The 17,138-nt window shown below is 47.1% G+C and overlaps 2 protein-coding genes across 3 annotated transcripts in view; one reads left to right on the forward strand and one right to left on the reverse strand.

Moving 5' to 3' along the window:
- NUP54 (nucleoporin 54) overlaps positions 1-4,372 on the reverse strand; it is a 38,338-nt gene extending 33,966 nt beyond the window's left edge. Inside the window, exons 1-2 of the mRNA XM_088456418.1 lie at positions 3,999-4,372; positions 1,320-1,418 (exon numbers count right to left, since the gene is read on the reverse strand). Of these exons, the coding sequence (XP_088312544.1) occupies positions 1,320-1,418; positions 3,999-4,044 (145 nt within the window). The 5' untranslated portion in view covers positions 4,045-4,372. The remainder of the gene's footprint in view (positions 1-1,319; positions 1,419-3,998) is intronic.
- SCARB2 (scavenger receptor class B member 2) overlaps positions 4,020-17,138 on the forward strand; it is a 73,306-nt gene continuing 60,187 nt past the window's right edge. Inside the window, exon 1 of one of the 2 annotated variants that reach the window (XM_088456421.1) lies at positions 4,020-4,280. In XM_088456421.1, coding sequence (XP_088312547.1) covers positions 4,245-4,280 — 36 coding nt within the window. In that variant the 5' untranslated portion in view covers positions 4,020-4,244. Of the gene's footprint in view, positions 4,281-10,708; positions 11,265-17,138 lie in introns of those variants that run through there. The other variant, XM_088456419.1, reaches the window with a different exon arrangement.

Consider the following 17,138-nt stretch of genomic DNA (forward strand, 5'->3'; position numbering starts at 1 on the left):
TCGCCGGTTTTGTAATTAGATTGCACGGTAAATGGGAGCGCGCATACATGCCATAAGTGGCAAATTTGTGCGATTTGTCTGAAAAGTTTTTGTGGCTAATTGGATACCCTCTTTAGTCCAACTTTCATTTATATTGTTTCAATAATCTCTATTTCATCTCCTAACTCTCCTCTTTTCACTTGTCAAAGCGGAATGAAAGAAATATAGATTAAAGATTCCTGCGTACATTTAGGAAGATAGAAGGATTTGAGGATGCATACAGGATTAAACAGGATACCGGGTGTTGGCAAAAAGTGTCAATTCATGAATGCAATTGGGTATAAGGAAAGACCGGAAAGTTATATTGAACAGAACGGCACAAAACTATGGAAACAAAATACCAGTAGGACCAGCAGAGACAAATCACTTCCTATATATAAATGAACTTTTCACATAGGATTTATTTTTCAATGCCTTCTTGGTTAAGTTGGAATGCAAGAAATAAATTACAAAATCAAATTAGCAGAATAATTTCCCCTATATTGTTTTAAACTCGATTAGTACAATTTATTCTATTTGCAGCTTCCAATAAGGACAACAATTGCATTAAGATATGCAATCATGTGGCTCCCATCTGTCATTTGCTGAAAAACCATCTGACATAATTACATTGTTTTGATCCAATGTGTCCTCTGGATGGTTAAATTCCTTCATGATACGCTGAGTGCACTACCACGCACAATCTAGTGTCATGCAATCAAACTTTGTAAGGAAAGGCCAGTCAACAGTCATTTTGCTTAGTTTCAGGTGATCACAGTCCAAATTAGAAGCTGAAAATATGGTATTATAACAACAAACAGTGGATAACTAAACAATATTTTAACCAAGATGCAATGGCCTAAATAATACTTAAATGGAAATACTACACTTGGCATCCATGCAGAGAACAGTCATCCAAGGATTCTACAAGTTCCATATTCCGTTAACAGGAAGACGTTTTGGCTCATTTTCCATATGGCAGCAGACTGGTAGGAAATGCGTTATAATGGCACAGTCCTGCGCCCTTACGTAAATGCAACACAGGGTTTGTGTATCTAAATAATGCTCAACTGCATAAGTCCTCAAGTCACATGTGGTGAAGTGACTCAATGGATAGAAAATAGCAACAATGCACAAGTAATAACTATGATAAAATATGCACGCTTAAAAATAAATGGTTCTATTTATAAAAAGCAAACAAACATTTATTGTAAAGGAACAGAATGGAATTATTCAATCACTAAACTAAATTATTCCATAAATTGATCTCATTGAGACCAAATAAAGTAGTTTGTGATTACCGCCAAATCCAGTTGCTGTTGTTGTGGCAGTGGGGCCAAATCCAAAACCGGATGCAGTGGTTTTTGGAGTAAAATTTCCCAGGGAGAACCCTGGTGCACCTATTGAAAAATAAATGAATTGAGATTGGGGAATAACAGCAAAAGAATCAGTCAGTCATTCTGTTGTACAAACATACTCTAATCAATAACACGAATACAATTCAATATTAAAACATGACTGGAAATATATAAAACATGACAGTTCAATGAGACTAAAATTAAATGTAGAAAATGGAGAAATAGAATTGAGGCCAAACGTAATAAGTAGCGGGTTTTTGAGAGTGCAACGTTTAAGGCAAGAGCAGGTTGATTTTGCCTTTGTAAAAATCCCTTGCAGTGTCCCAAAAGTTACGGCATGTTTGGAAGGAACAGTTACACAAAATGGGTGGGGTTAGTCCCGTCTTCTGGGCGTGTCCTAGGACACAGCTTTACTGGCCCCGGCTGCGTGATTTAATCGGACATCCTGAGTAATCTGATGGTTACGCAGATGGTCTCACAGTTGATGCGTTGCTGTGTCCTCGCATGCAGCAGCGGATCACAGAAGCCTGCAGTGGGTGTCTTATCTAAAGACATTTCCTGTGACTTTTGCATACATTAGCACAGTCACTGCCTGCAAATACGCAGCAGCGGTACTAACTGCGTCCATCTTTGAATCAGGCCCTGTGACATGATGAAAAGCTTCCACATCTTAAGAGGAATTAATGGATCTTCTAATCTCTATCACACATTGCATAACACAAATGTTGTTTTAGTTCATTAGTATTTATGTGGCAGTGATCGTTGTACTTTCTAGAGAGGGAGAAGCAGATAAAACACTGGCTTTCACAAGAAATGGAAATAAGACAGAATTAAAGTTAAGTTCATGACAACACATCTACAAGTGTCATTTTAGACCAGTACAGGGGGACAACGGATGCAGGGTTCCACTAATACAAGGAAAACCAACAATATTCTAGACAGTGTAGAGTTGAAGCCATTACGCAGGAATGAACCATTAAAATTCAGCATGCTCAGCTCTCGCCTTTCCACAGTCCACCAGACCCAGCATCAAGAAGTCTCCGTAAGCTGTGGTTCCCTCAGTGTTCTCTGCATAATACTAACGGGGGGCATGCGGTAATTTGACCGATGGCCGGGATGCAGACTGCCAAAATCTCGATCAGCGTGGGAAGACCGGCGACGGAATCCCAACATGGCTGGAGATACAGACGCCAGAATCCCGACAGCCAGCATCCCGAACGCAAGTACAGCTGGGCAGCTGGTTTTGGTTTAGGAACCCCAGGCATAGGCTGCAGGAGGGGAGAGGTTAGGCTCCAGACAGAAGGGGTTAGGCACTTACCGGGAGGGTTAGTGTTAGACTGCAGGAAAGAAGGGTTAGGGGATAAATAGGACATGGGAACACTACTTACCGTTCCCCTGTTGGGATTGTAGTTATCAAGATGTCAGTGTATTGACAGCCAGCATTCTTCACGTCGGTATATCATACCCAACCCCTAAAGGCCTATGTTACATTTGCCGGTTTTGGCCGACCGGGGATAACCTGGCGGTAGCCAGCCGGGTTTTTCCAGGCTTTGAGCCGCTTTTAATGTGCCGTTTTTTATATTCATTTATTGGGCATACACAGCAGCAGCACAAGCCCAGCAGGCACAAGCCAGTGTGTGTGAAAGGAAACATTGTTTCCTATACACCACTGGTGTGCAGGGACGGGCACGGCACCCGACCTGCACAGTGGATATTCCCGGTTGTAACATGGCGACCGCGCCATGCCGTGGGAAAGAAGGCACCTGCTTTCAGCCACCACTATTTTTCACACCTGGCAAAAAACCAGGCAGCTTTTTGCCGCCCGGTCAAAACCGGCAAGTGTGACATAGGCCTAAGGGGCCATAACTGTTTTCTATTGTGCTGAAACAGTATATTAGACAATAAAATAGGAAACAATCTAGCACTATTGTCCATTCACTTCAAAGTGGTTTCTTTGTTGGAATCCCATTAAAATGCAAGAGCTACTAAAGCAAATGGGGAAAGCGATGTACTGCTTGCACTCTGGACTTATTTTAAGTAGCAAATCACTTATAAAATGTAAATGCAAGGGGTGTATAGGTACTTTTATGGGTAGTATTGAATTTAGGTTTTGTTTTTTTTTTACAAAAAAACACTATCAGTGGACAAGGAGACCAACTGTCCTTCTTATGGTGCTCTCCAAGCCATAAGAATGTACCACACAAATGCAAAATCTGTGCTGCAACCATAGGAAGATGATGGATATCCAAAAGTATCTGTAGCTCAGAGAGGTATCACAGATGTGACCAGGCCTCTGACCCCTTGCACTATACATGGATACAGCATATCTTGGTGCATTGTAGTATGGTGTGCTCTGCAAGGATCACTGTTCCACCACACACACACACATATATATATATATATATATATATATATATATATTTTACACACATACATAGGCTCTGTGACTGATCAAAATCAGGTAAAATGGAGACTTGGCGTCAGCCAACTACTGAATCTGTGTAATTTATTTGTCTAGGTAAATGGATAGATAGATAGATAGATAGATAGATAGATAGAGCGAGCGAGCGAGCGAGCGAGCCCGCCTTACGCCCTCCCTTCCGCTCCCAGCCCGCCTCTTACCCTGGTTAGTTGTGATCCCAGTGGCGGTCCCGAAGTTGAACGACATGTCACCGGGGAGCTGTACAGGCCCTGGAAGCGGCAAGCCAGCAACGACAGACACACACGCCGCATACACCAGCAGCAGGACATAGATCGGGTACCACGCATGCGCACGTCCAGGACGCTGACAGTCTAAACACGCACGAAACCCGCTACACGTCCCTTGAAGCTTTCCGCCATGTTGGATAAGGGTAGAAGAAGCAATTCATGATGTTCATCCTGTCATGGTGGCCGCGAAGGCTGGTGAGAAAAAAAAACAGTTGAGCAAACTCCCAGGCTGCGTTATGCACGGGTTACAAATTAGATTCTTACAGCCTCCCGTTGGTTAGAGGTGTGTTAACTAGCGACAGGGTTTATGCACATGATGTATATTATTATTGTCCATCATGTGTCACAGCTCCCTCTGTTGGCGCTTCGTGTAATAGCACCTACGGTTTTGACAGAGCAGGAGGGGGCTTGTCCCACTGTAAAGTCCAGGGCAGTGTCTAAATCTCCTTCAGTAGTAGTAGTAGGGCACACTGGGCACGGATGAGAAGAACTACTACTAGACCATGAGCTTATGTTATACTGCACTATGGGGAAGCAGTACTGTATATGTTTAAGAGGACCATATCTAGGGGTCCGGGTTATGGACTTGGACCTGGCAAAGTAAGGGCAGTGCTGCGCACTATAGCAGGAGAGAGGGTGGGTGCACCTTCTCTGGACCATTAGCCTGCTGTTTGGAGCTTCCTAGAGAGGCTGTGACCAGCAGAACTGTTGGAGAAGACATAATGGGGAAGATCATGTACTAAGCTCTAGAAAGTGGTAAATTGTAGAGTAATAAAGTACCAACCAATCAGCTCCTGACATTTTTCAAACACAGCCTGTAACATGACAGGAGCTAATTGACTGATACTTTATCACTTTCCAGAGCTTAATACATCTCCCCCACCCTCCTTACGGTCCTGGACCCATCATCCATATAATAATTGCAGTTTATAAGGCTCCATTTACTAATGAGTTCCAAGTGCAGTAATATTTTTCTTTATGGATCACTGCGTTATATTTACATTTTTATTAAGTATTTATTAAAACATATGCCCAGTGCGAGCGCTAATAAAGAAAGTCCTCAGCGCTATTTTTCATATCTAGATAACGCAGATGACATTTTTTTATTAAATACGTTGTCCTGCACCTGCGCATCAGAGGATTAGAATCCAGCGCATGTGCAGTGTCACAGTCAGCCAGCCTCTTATGAAAACCTCTGGTTGGTCACATGATTATACACGGCTGCCGCAAAGTATCATGGGTAGGTCTCCAGATGCCGGAGCTGCCTGCCGGGACCTCAGCGCTTGTGAGCGCTGTTTAACTGAGACAGTGGGCCTGATTCAGACCCGCTTGCAAGCGCTATGAGCTCGCAAGCGGGTCGATGGCCGTGCAGTGCACACGCCGCGTGCACGAGCCCTGGAGCGAGCGAGAAATCACTCGCTCCGGCGCTCGCATCCAAAAGGGGCGGCTGTCGATGTTGATCGGCACCTCGCCCCGTTTGGTAGGCGGGTCGGGGGAGTGGCTTGCCAAACGGAGGCGTTTCCGAAGGAACGCCTGCCGTTTGGGGGCGGCCTCACTGTCAGTGGTGAGCTTCCGGCTCTATTAGAGCCAGAAGCTCACTGGGGCTTGCTTGAACGAGACCCTACCACAAGGGTCTCGTCGCAAGCCCGATGGTCGCGACCATCACCTGGCCGCGCGCAAAAGCTGTGGGTGGTCACCCACAGCTATGCGAGCGGCCAGGAGGCCGGGTTTAAAAAAACATGCGGCCGCCTTGATTCAGAGGAAGTGCTCGCTTTTTGCGAGCGGCTCTGAATCAGGCCCTGTCTCTGGAGAATTGATTTAACATATATGAACGGTAAATTAGCTTTATCGCTTGTTACTAAATAAAGGTTTCCATCTGATGTCATGGATGATGCGCTACTATATAGCGTTATTCTAAACAACATATAACATACATTAATGAATTTCAACAACTGTTACATTTCTTTTCTAACGAGTTTGAACAGCTCAAACTCGTTAGTAAATGGATCCCATAACCTGGCCATCTGTGCTGTATAGGGCACAATAGTGAAGGATTGGTAATATACATTAGGGAGAAGTGGGACAATGGATTTAGTAATCCTCGAGGGAAACTGGGGAAGATGAGACTGTACAGTAACGGTGGCAGGAGGGTAATGGTATAGTGTAGGAAAGAGGGGGGACAGAAGAGGTGTAGTAGGATTGGTGGGATAGAAGCATGGGGAGGACTGAGGAGCAAGATGTGATGCCTTGCGGGATATATTCAAACATGGGAGAAAATCAGGGCCGACTCCAGGAGGAGCCGCACCCTGTGCAGAATGGGAATGGGTTGCCTCTTAACCCAACGCACAACTGAAAAGGGGGCATAACCTAATTAACATGGGCCATACCCCCTAAATGGCATTATTTGGGGGCGTGCCCGTATGGCACGCCTCCGTGTTTAATGTCAGGTTGGGGGCGAGCCCAGCACTCCGTCAGTAGCTGGACTGCCCCCAGCCCTCTCCATGCACTGAATGGATGTGACGCACATGCACGCAGCATCCATTCAGCTTCTCCGAAGTCCGGCACCACTGCGCAGCTGTAGCGGTGGGGGTCCCCAACCTCCCGACCACCCGCGGGGCTCTTTGGCCCGCAGGTGGGACAGTGCCTGAGAAACGGACTGTCCCGCTGAAATTGGGAGGGGTGCACCCTCTATGGGGTGGCACCCCTGTTCGACCGCACTGGTCAAACGCCCCAAGAGCTGGCCCTGCCCAAAATATAGACAATACAAAGAGGGCATGACCTCAGTTAGAGTGTACATAAGGGGGCATGACCTAAAGCACCTTGTGGAGTCCATCAGCCCCAAGTAACATGAAGGCAGTGGCGCACCAAGTAGTCCTATGCACAGTATTGCTTTGGAGGGAGATAGCACTAGTCACATCCATCCATGACCTGGTCATGTCCCCTAGGAAAACAGATGATATTGTGCCATTTTATACTCCCCTTAAACAATGTTTTGCAGGGTATAGTCAGAATGATATGAGATTTCTCTATACTCGGTCAGCAATACAAAATAGTGGTTGCTCATTATCAACATAATAGTTTTTCACAGGTGCTTGTAAAGGGAGATGCTTACTTTAGGCTAGAAAAAAAAGAAAAAAAACTTCTCACCAGCACACTGCAAAAAAGCTTCTCTGTACCGGCGTCGGCGTCCCTAAGGCTACATGATAATAGCACTTGATGAGGCCCGGAGATTAACCATGTATATGCAAATATATGCAACAAAGATATCTGAATTTCTATTATCATGTAGTATTCAAATCTTTTTGCTGGGTTTTTTTCAGTGTGCTGGAGGGATTTTGAAAAAAATTTTCTAGCCTCTATACTAGGTCAAAAAGGTCAGTAAGGAAGCTTAGCCCCACTGTGATGATGACCACTGTCCAGTTCTAGCAGTGACATGGTCCCAGATAGCAAGCTGCGGGCTCCTCGCTTCTAAATCTTCAATAAAAATTGTCACTTCTATCATCATTGACAGAGCCTGACCTCCCTGTGATGTGCTGTCTTATGGTCTGATTGAGAGATAAATGCTAATCCAATCGCAGTGATTTTGCACGGAACGCATATGCTGTTTCCAAAGCTTACCCGAGCATAGGGATGCCCACTGCTGCCTTCTCATATCCGTACGAAGTCACGCACCAGCGTAAATTTCGGTACTATCGACCAGATCGGGCAGCATATGAATCATGTCTGACCTAACTGAAACACAGCATTTCTCCTAACACGCAGAGAAATCTCATGCTGCAAAGGAGATTGCAGTGGCTAATTTATGCCAAACGCGCCACAGTCAGTGACTGCCTTTTAAGACACAGTTTCACTGACAAAGATGGCCATGTTCAGATGGATAGTCTGCATTTCCACAGGACTGGTGCAATGTTGGATGTTTGACCAAAGGTGCAACTAATGCGCCCGATGATACATCTTAATGCGCACAGCGGCAGGTGGGTGTCACTGTATGAATACCAGACGCGGCTACAATAGCATGTATCTCTGAATTAGGGCCCGAAAGAGAAGTTAAAAACAAAATTTTGCATCACCACATGGCTAGAAATGCAACAGAAAAGTGGTTAAAGAAGTGTACTCACAGATTTGGGCGGAGATGGGGAAGAAGGAGGCAAGATGAAGTAAAAGGATAGGAGATTGTGGTCAGAGAGTGAGAAAGATATATTAGAGAAGCAGGAGGTGTCACTGAGCTAAGAGAACATAAAGTCCAAGTAGTGATCGTTGTGATTTGTGGGATATGAATTCTACTGGAAGAGACCATAGGAGGATAGGAGTTCGGATGGGTTGGGTACAGGGTGCCAGAGCGCGGGATGCTGGCAGTGAGAATCCCACCGCCGGCATCCTGACAGGGTTAGGATACCAACATCTGTTGGTAAGTATCTTACCCAGGACCGGATCTAGGGGTGTTCGACCAGTGCGGTCGCACAGGGGCGCCACCCATAGAGGGCGCACCCCTCCCCAACATCCCGATTTCAGCGGGACAGTACTGTTCCACCCGTGGGCCAAAGTGGCCCGCGGGTGGTCAAATTGGGAGGTTGGGGACCCCCACCGCTGCAACTGTGTGGCGGTGCAGGACCCCCGGAGTGTGAATGGATGCATCGAGCATGCGCGCTGCATCCATTCACTGACGGGAGAGGGCTGGAGGAAGCCCAGCCAGTGACGGAGGGCTGGGCTTTACCCCCAGCCTGATGTTTTTGTGGAGGCGTGCCATGCGGGCACGCCTCCAAATAACATCACTTAGGGGGCGTTTGCCTATGGTAATTAGGCCACACACAGAATTTCGGCTGCGCGCGGCTTCTCCGCCCGTGATTGCAGGGCGCTACGTACCAGGCAGACACAGGGTGCTCAGACCCCTGGAGCCAGCCCTGATCTTACCCCTCCCTCCCCACACCCTAAACCTAACCTCCGCACTTAGGACCTAAACCTCCCCCAAGTGCCTAACCCTCTCCCTAGTGTCTAACCCTCCCCCTAGTGCCTAACCCTCCCCCCTAGTGCCTAACCCTCCCCCCTAGTGTCTAACCCTCCCCTACTGCCTAATCCTCCCCCCCTAGTGTCTAACCCTCCCCTAGTGTCTAACCCTCCCCTAGTGCCTAATCCTCCCCCCCTAGTGTCTAACCCTCCCCTAGTGTCTAACCCTCCCCCTAGTGCCTAACCCTAATACTTACCGTTGGGATGCTGGTGGTCAGGATGCAGGCGCCGGGATTCTGACAGTTGTCAGGATTCTGGCGCTGGCATCCCGACTGTCAGTATAACTACATCCCTTTTGGATGCAACAGTGCTGGTAGTGTTTGAGTTCAGTGGCGAATTTCCACTGTCCATGGATGATTCTACATTTTTCGGAGACATAGGCCCGTATTCAATTTGAGGCGAAAAGTCCGGATCCGCTATACTTTTTCGCCGATGACATCATTTTCGCCTGTTTTGGTTTTACACCGTATTCAATTTGAAAGACTTTCCGCCTAGGCAGAAAGTCAATGCAATGTACTAGGCGAAAAAGTGTCGCCTATGAATAGCAGGCGGAAATAAGTACAGAATTGGGGTTTTGGGGTGCAACGTTGCGGGAACCCCCCTGCAGCCTTTAGACAGTCCCCCAAAGGTAAACTGTGTCAAAAAAATAAAAAAAACACTTAAGGACACCCCAAAAAAAGACTTTGAAAAAGGGGGCGAAAATAAAAAAGTTGGGGTACAAAGTTAAAAACTAGCGAACTTGACTGTGGGTGTCCCCAAGTATGCCCAAAACACCAAGTACCTTCAGCAAGCCAAATCAGGGGTAACCATAGCTAACCCCCATGTCAGAGCATCTTTTGGGGGGTTTCAGGCTGATTTCCCCAATTCTGACAGTACTCTCCGCCTGTTCAAGTTTCGCCGGGTCCCGTTGTCGCGTACATTCAAATTGAATACGGGGTAAAGAGGGCACGCGCGCGATACTTTTCTGCCTGCAAAACAGGCAAAGTAGGCGAAAAGTCCGAGCCGCGAAAATGTATCGCGGCTCAGCTCAAACTGAATACGGCTCATAGTGCCTGAATCAGAGATGGAACGCTCCGTGTCAATCATGCTGTGGCGTTGAGACACTGCGAGCGACATCGCATTCCTAAATCTGCATATGCAGTTTGGCTTCTGCGCCTGCGCAGTTCTAAAACCAGAGATGGCCCATAGACCAAATCAATAAACTGGTCACAATAATAAAGGTGGCACTGGGGCCACATGCGGGCACCTCAAGCCTCCACTTGCAACACCTAACTCCTTCCCGTTTGGATGTTAGATCTTATAATGCTTATTTAAAAGGTATGTTTATATATTATTACATATAGGTGTCTTTTTCATTGAGTAAATATATTAATTTAACTTGAGATTACGGATAATGCAGAGCCCTTTTTAATGTTAGAGGGCTTCCCAGCGCGGAAGTATGTCATGTTGCTTATCACTGCAGTAAAACTGAGCTTAGTGTTCTGGCACGGACCCTATATACCACTGACTCAATAAGATGGGAGAGAAACAAAACTACTGAGCAGGCCAAACGAACGAGCAGCTGAGTTGATTGTTGAGTGCCAGTACAATGAGATAGGGGGCTGGGAGTGTGTCATGCAAGGCGTCACCAAGAGGCTCTGACCTCCCCAGCCCACAGAGACAAGGGGAGGCTGCAAGTACAGACAGAGCATAGCTTGTTGTGCTGTATGCAGGCAGACTGACAATCTGAGTGCTGCAAGCAGCATAGCAGGATCATCGCACAGAAGGAGAGCCTATTAATAGACAGACAGGGGAAGGAACACAGGAATTACAGAATAACGCATGCAGCATTTCTCGAGCTAGCACACATCACATAGCCAGCAGGGAAGCTTGTTATTCTAGCCAGGTTATCAGTTCTGAAGACATTGCTTCCCTTTTAGGGTGCGGATCCTTGTTGTGGACACAGCAACCCTCCTGCTGCTGCCACTGGGAGTAATAATAATAATTTCCTCAGTTTGTGAGTGACAGCAGCTTTGGCCCCTCCCTGGCCCGTCAGTGTGTGCAGCAAACGCTATGGCAGCTGCACGGTGGACACTGTACACCTGCGGAGCGCTGTCCCTGCTGCTGCTCATTGTCAGTATTGCGCTGCTGGTGACGCACACCTTCATGGACGCAGTTGAGAGAGAAGTGAAAAAGGTGAGAGAGCATTTAATGTACTGATGTTGTGCCAATGCTGGGCTGCAGCCTGCAGGACAGAAACCGATGGTATAGTTTATACTGTCATCCATCAGCACAGTGCAGCATGTATTGTATTCATTGTTATGATGAGTTGTAATCAAGTATGTGTATGGTTTCCTTGTCCACTGTGTATAGAGAGAGAATATTACAGCATCATTTCTAACTGAGCATGGTAGTCTGTAATTGCCTTGTGTAATTATTGTCCAGAGAAATCCCTGGTTGGCACTCTGTTAAAAAAAATATAGTGGGAGGGGGATGTTAATTTTTTGGCATGGGAACTGTATTTTGACTGGGTAATAGTACGGTCACGTAGTGACTTAATTTAAGATGGGATGTTATTGGGATTATTGTATGAGCAGTGTTCTCCCCAGGCTGTTTACTGCGGGCACAATGCCCGGCAGAAAACAGCCTGTCGCCCGCACTTTCCCCCGCTAACCCCCCACTGTGGAACGCTGGCCTCCAATCGCTTCAGAGGCCAGCGTTCCCAGTGATGCACTGCGCAAGTGATGTCATGACATCATCCGCGACGTGAGGAGCCTGCCCCACGCGCCTGCTGGATCTAGTTAAATCCAGTCAGCGCGAGGCAGCGGGGAGCTGGAGAGGCCAGCAAGTAAAGGTAAGTGCTGGGCTGGGGCAAGGACCAGTCTGGGGGCACTGCATAAAGTAGACACTTTAAACCTGGGCCAGCCTGGGGGGCACTGCATAAAGGGGCCAGCCTGGGGGCACTGCATAAGGGGCCAATCTGGGGGCACTATTTAAGCCTGGGGGCACTGCATAAAGGGACCAGCCTGGGGGGTACTGCATAAGGGGCCAGCCTGGGGGCACTGCATAAGGGGCCAGCCTGGGGGCACTGCATAAGGGACACTTTAAACCTGAGGGCACTGCATAAGGGGCCAGCCTGGGGGCACTGCATAAGGGCACTACTTCAGCCAGGGGGGCACTGCATGAGGGCAAAGCTAAACTACAGGGGGCAATGCATAAAGGGGTAAAACTACAGGGGGGCACAGTATAAAGGGGCACAAATACAGGGGGAACTGCATAATGGGCACTTTTGACTGAGAGCCAGTGGGGGAGCAGCCTGAGACATGTCGGGCTGGATTGGTAAGGGGAGATACCCCTTTTTCCGGTGTGCGCATAATTGCAAAGGCCCCCACCCACATACGCCTCATCCTGTCACTCAAAGTAGCAGGCATTCGCTATATAGCGAAACAAACGATTTTCGGCCGCACTGACTGGTTCGCGCATACGTATTACAATCCGTACGCATGCGCAGATGAAGCGAACATCGGTCAGAACGAACGAGCGGTCCGCTTACGAGCGGCTCTGAATCAGGCCCTAAATCCGTTTTGGCTAACACGAATGGGTGCTCGTCTTGAATTTGGAAGCTGCATGGTCCGAGTTTTTTGATCTAAATAATGGACCGTTTTTTCGACCCAGTTTGTGGGATACTTTTAAGGCATTCCTTAAGGGGGTGTATCCACTAGACGATAAAGTTGAACGATAATGATAAAATCGTTCGATAATCGTTCAAACATTGTTTGAACATCGTTTGCAAATCGTGCAGTAATTGTTTCTAATGATGTACGATGCGCGCTCCCCGCTGGTCGTTTTATCGTCTCCTCCATTGACTGAACATGCAGGTCAATTTCACTTGATTGCTTACAAATCGTTTACACATCGTTCACGCTGAACGATCAAGCGATGAACCACTATCTGCCCACTATAGCTGAAAGCTCTCAATCACAGATTGAAAATAACAATAGTTTATCGTTAGATCTTTTGCAAATCTTTTGCAAATTGTTCAGAGTGGAAGATCAAATTTCAAGGGAAACTTCAAGGGAAAAATCGTTAAGAGGTTGGACAGGGATAAAAATCGTCTAGTGGATGCCCCCCATTAGAGGTACCTTGATACATAGGGTCTCATTCAGAGGCGGCCGTACGGTCTACGACCGCACGGGCTGCCTCGATGTTTGTCCAGTGCGCATGCGCACGAGGGACCGGCTCCTTCGTGCGCATGCGTGGAGACCCCACTACGACCGACAGCGCTGGTCGTAGCGGGTCTCTTTCCAAAGGGGGCGAGCTGTCCATGTTGATTGACAGCCCGCCCCGTTTGGAAGGCGGGCCGGGGGGGGTGGCAGCCCAAACGGAGGCTTTCCCTTGGGGAACGCCTGCCGTTTGGGGGTAGGGCCCCACTGACATCACTAGTGATGTCAGTGGAGAGCTTCCGGCTCTGACAGAGCCAGAAGCTCTCCGGGGCTTACGACAAGTGAGACCCTACCCTAGGGTCCCGTCGTAAGCCCCGATGGTCGCGATGGTCTTTTGACCATCGCGACCATCACCCTAGCGGTCGTTAGAGCTGTGGGTGTAAACCCACAGCCTAACGACCGAAAACAGAGGCGGGCGGTCAGGATGCAAGCGGCCGCCCCAGTTTCTGAGCGACCGCTTGCACCCTCCGACCGCCTCTGAATGAAGCCCAGAGAGTGGCCAGCCTTAAATCGTTCTATAAAAAAACAGGAGCTTGAACTGGAGACAATGTGTAGAACGCTGGAGCTGACATACCCTTCCGATAACTCTGAATCTAACAGACAGGATTGGGTAGCTGCGCAAAAGGCCATGGGACAAACTGCTTGGAGGATAAGGCAAATTTCAAACTGCTATTTTCTTCTCACCTCCAATATGCCTCAGGGGATAGACCTGGATCATATTTGGCCAAGTTAGCTAGAGGCGAGAGATCATCTATAAACGTAGCCCAGATTATTGACCATGATGGAGTGGTATATAATAAGGTACCAGATATTGCCATGGAATTTGCGAAATACTACCGTCAGCTGTATAGTTCTCGTTTGAAAGATGGGATACAGGATATTCGTAACTACTTGGCAGATATATCTCTTCCAAAACTTAGCCCAGAAGGTCGCGATCTTTTAGACTCCCCCATAACCATAGAAGAGATTGAGTTGGCCATTAACTCCTTCCCCACTGGCAAAGCTCCAGGGGTGGATGGGATCCCTCTTGAATTGTACAGGAAACATAAAGCTTTTTATTTGCCTTTCCTGCTTAAACTCTTTAATCAAATATATGAACATAACAAACTCCCTGACTCTATGTCAGAAGCTCTTATAATTGTTATACCCAAGCCTGGTAAGAATGTTTCCTGTACAGGCCCATATCATTATTACCCACTGATGTTAAGATAATAGCAAAAGTTCTAGCTACTAGAATTAACCAAGTTATACTACAATTAGTTCACCCGGATCAAACGGGCTTTATGCCTGGCAAATCGACTGCCATTAATCTTAGACGCCTGTTTACCCATTTGCAAGTGCCCCGAAGAGATGACTCAACATCCGTCATAATGTCCCTTGACGCCGCTAAGGCGTTTGATTCAGTGGAGTGGGAATACTTGTGGGAGTCACTGGAGGGATTTGGAATTGGTCCGGGATACATAAAATGGGTTAAACTACTATACTCGTCTCCAGTGGCAAGAGTTGCGATAAATGGATTTGTTTCCTCCCAGTTCCCACTGTTCCGGGGTACCAGGCAAGGCTGTCCCCTGTCACCTATTTTGTTCGCCCTTGCCATTGAACCCTTGGCGTGCAAAATTAGAGCTTGTCCACATATACTAGGTCTTACCGTGGGAACTAAAGTAGATAAGATTGCTCTATACGCAGACAATATTTTATTATTTATTTCAAAATATACAGTTTCCATGCCGCAAGTTTTAAGTACTATAGATACCTTTAGTAGATACTCCGGTCTATGGGCCTGATTCAGAGCCAGACGCTCCGAACGAGCCAAAAGCACTCCCACTGACATCACTAGTGATGTCAGTGGGACCGGCCCCAGACGGTAGGCGTTCCCATGGGAACGCCTCCGTCTGGGCAGCCACGCCCCCGGCACGCCCACCAAAGGGGGCGTGCTGTCACTCACCATCGACAGCACGCCCCCTTTGGTGCGAGACCCATAACGACGGCTTGGCCGTCGTTATTCGGGTCTTGCGCATGCGCACGACGGAGCCTGCTCCGTCGTGCGCATGCGCACTTGGGCAACATCGACCCGCTTGCCAGCGCTCGCGAGCGGGTCTGAATTAGGCCCTATTTGTGAACTGGGACAAATCCTACGTGCTTCCATTTGTAGATCCTGGCCCAACTGATCCAATGTTGCGTTACTCGCTACATTGGGTAAATTCTTTTAAATACCGTGAGATATGGATTACAAAGGATCCCTCAAGGTATCTACCCCTTAATATCAACCCCCAGCTGGAAGTTCTTAAAACTCGAGTCTCTGTTTGGGGCAAATTACCACTCACTATGACAGGCCGAGTAAACATAGTTAAAATGGTCGTACAACCCAAAATACTATATGTTCTTCATCATTCCCCAATATATATTCCACAGCGAATATTTAAACAGATTGATGGCCTGCTTTCCTCTTTAATCTGGTCTAGTGGGAGAGCTCGAATCAAAATTGACACATTGACTAGACGTAGAGATTCAGGCGGTCTGGCACTGCCCTCATTTAGAATTTACTACTATGCCACGCAATTGGCACATTTATGGGAGTGGTTTCAAGCAGTACAGGTAGACTCAATGCTTAATCATATTATGGCTGAGAGCGGCATGGGTTTGTCTCCGGTTCAACTACTCCTTAGTGATAGCTTGATAACTTGTCAAAATTCCCTTGTTTAAACAAGCTGTAATGATTTGGAGATTGGCCTCGCGAATTCTAAAGGTGGAGGGATTAGATCCAGATGCCCCGTTAGCTCACACAAGGGCGCTTTCTGAGCTGCAGGTTGGGGAAATATGGGGAAGATGGAGAGTGACATCTATAGGGCAATTACATTGGGAAGGATACTTGAAATCTTTTCAGCAAATTCAGGAAGAATTTAAGATCCCTGGGGAATACTTTTACAGATTCCTTCAACTTAGGCATGCACTTAAGGCTCAATTCAGAGGGGCTCCACTGCTTCTCCGTGACTCACCGCTTAAAACAATGATGACATCGATAGGTTCCTGCCGCCTGATTTCTATTTTATATAATAAATTATTGGATGGGCATCATGCATCTGACCTACCGCATATTAGACAAAAATGGGTATATGATATTGGTCCACTCTCTGACGAGGCATGGCAAGTAGCCTTGGCCAGTCCACGCAATGCCACAGAGTCTACTCGATTTCAACAGATACAGCTGTTCATACTCCACAGAGTATACATGACACCTAATAGGCTATACGCAATTGGGGGTAGGGCAAACACGCAATGTCCCAAATGTAACTCAATAGAGGCAGATTTTTGGCACCTTATATGGCAATGTCCAAAGATAAATACTTTTTGGCAAGAAATATGTCATATTCTATCAGACACAGGTATACCACAGGATGTCCTCACTCCTGTGTCCTGTGTTCTGGCTAACATTGAAGATGAGACAATTGGTAGATACCCTAAATTATTTGTAAACAATATGTGCATGCCCGCTAAAGTGTGCATAGCGAGGGAATGGATGGCACCTTGCGGCCCGAACATTAATGCATGGTTATCGTTGGTAAACAAAGTAGTTTCACACGAAAAGTATGTGTTTATAGCCAGGAAGTCAGAAAAGAAATTTCTTAAGATATGGTCAAGGTGGCTTGAATCGACGTATGCTCGTCATGCCAACTAAACTTCGGTTGGTCTTTAGCGATACTTTGTTGAATCCCGATGGAGAATGGCAAATGTCTGATATAATAATTATACATTTGTGTGATGATTAGCTGAGATTCAAACGACACATATATCTAGCGTTCCCGCTAGGCTGTTTTAGCGGGGCGCGGCGCCCTGCCCTCTTTCTGGA

Source organism: Taudactylus pleione, unplaced genomic scaffold (genome assembly GCF_031769625.1).
Source record: "Taudactylus pleione unplaced genomic scaffold, aTauple2 ptg000703l, whole genome shotgun sequence".
Taxonomy (NCBI): domain Eukaryota; kingdom Metazoa; phylum Chordata; class Amphibia; order Anura; family Myobatrachidae; genus Taudactylus; species Taudactylus pleione.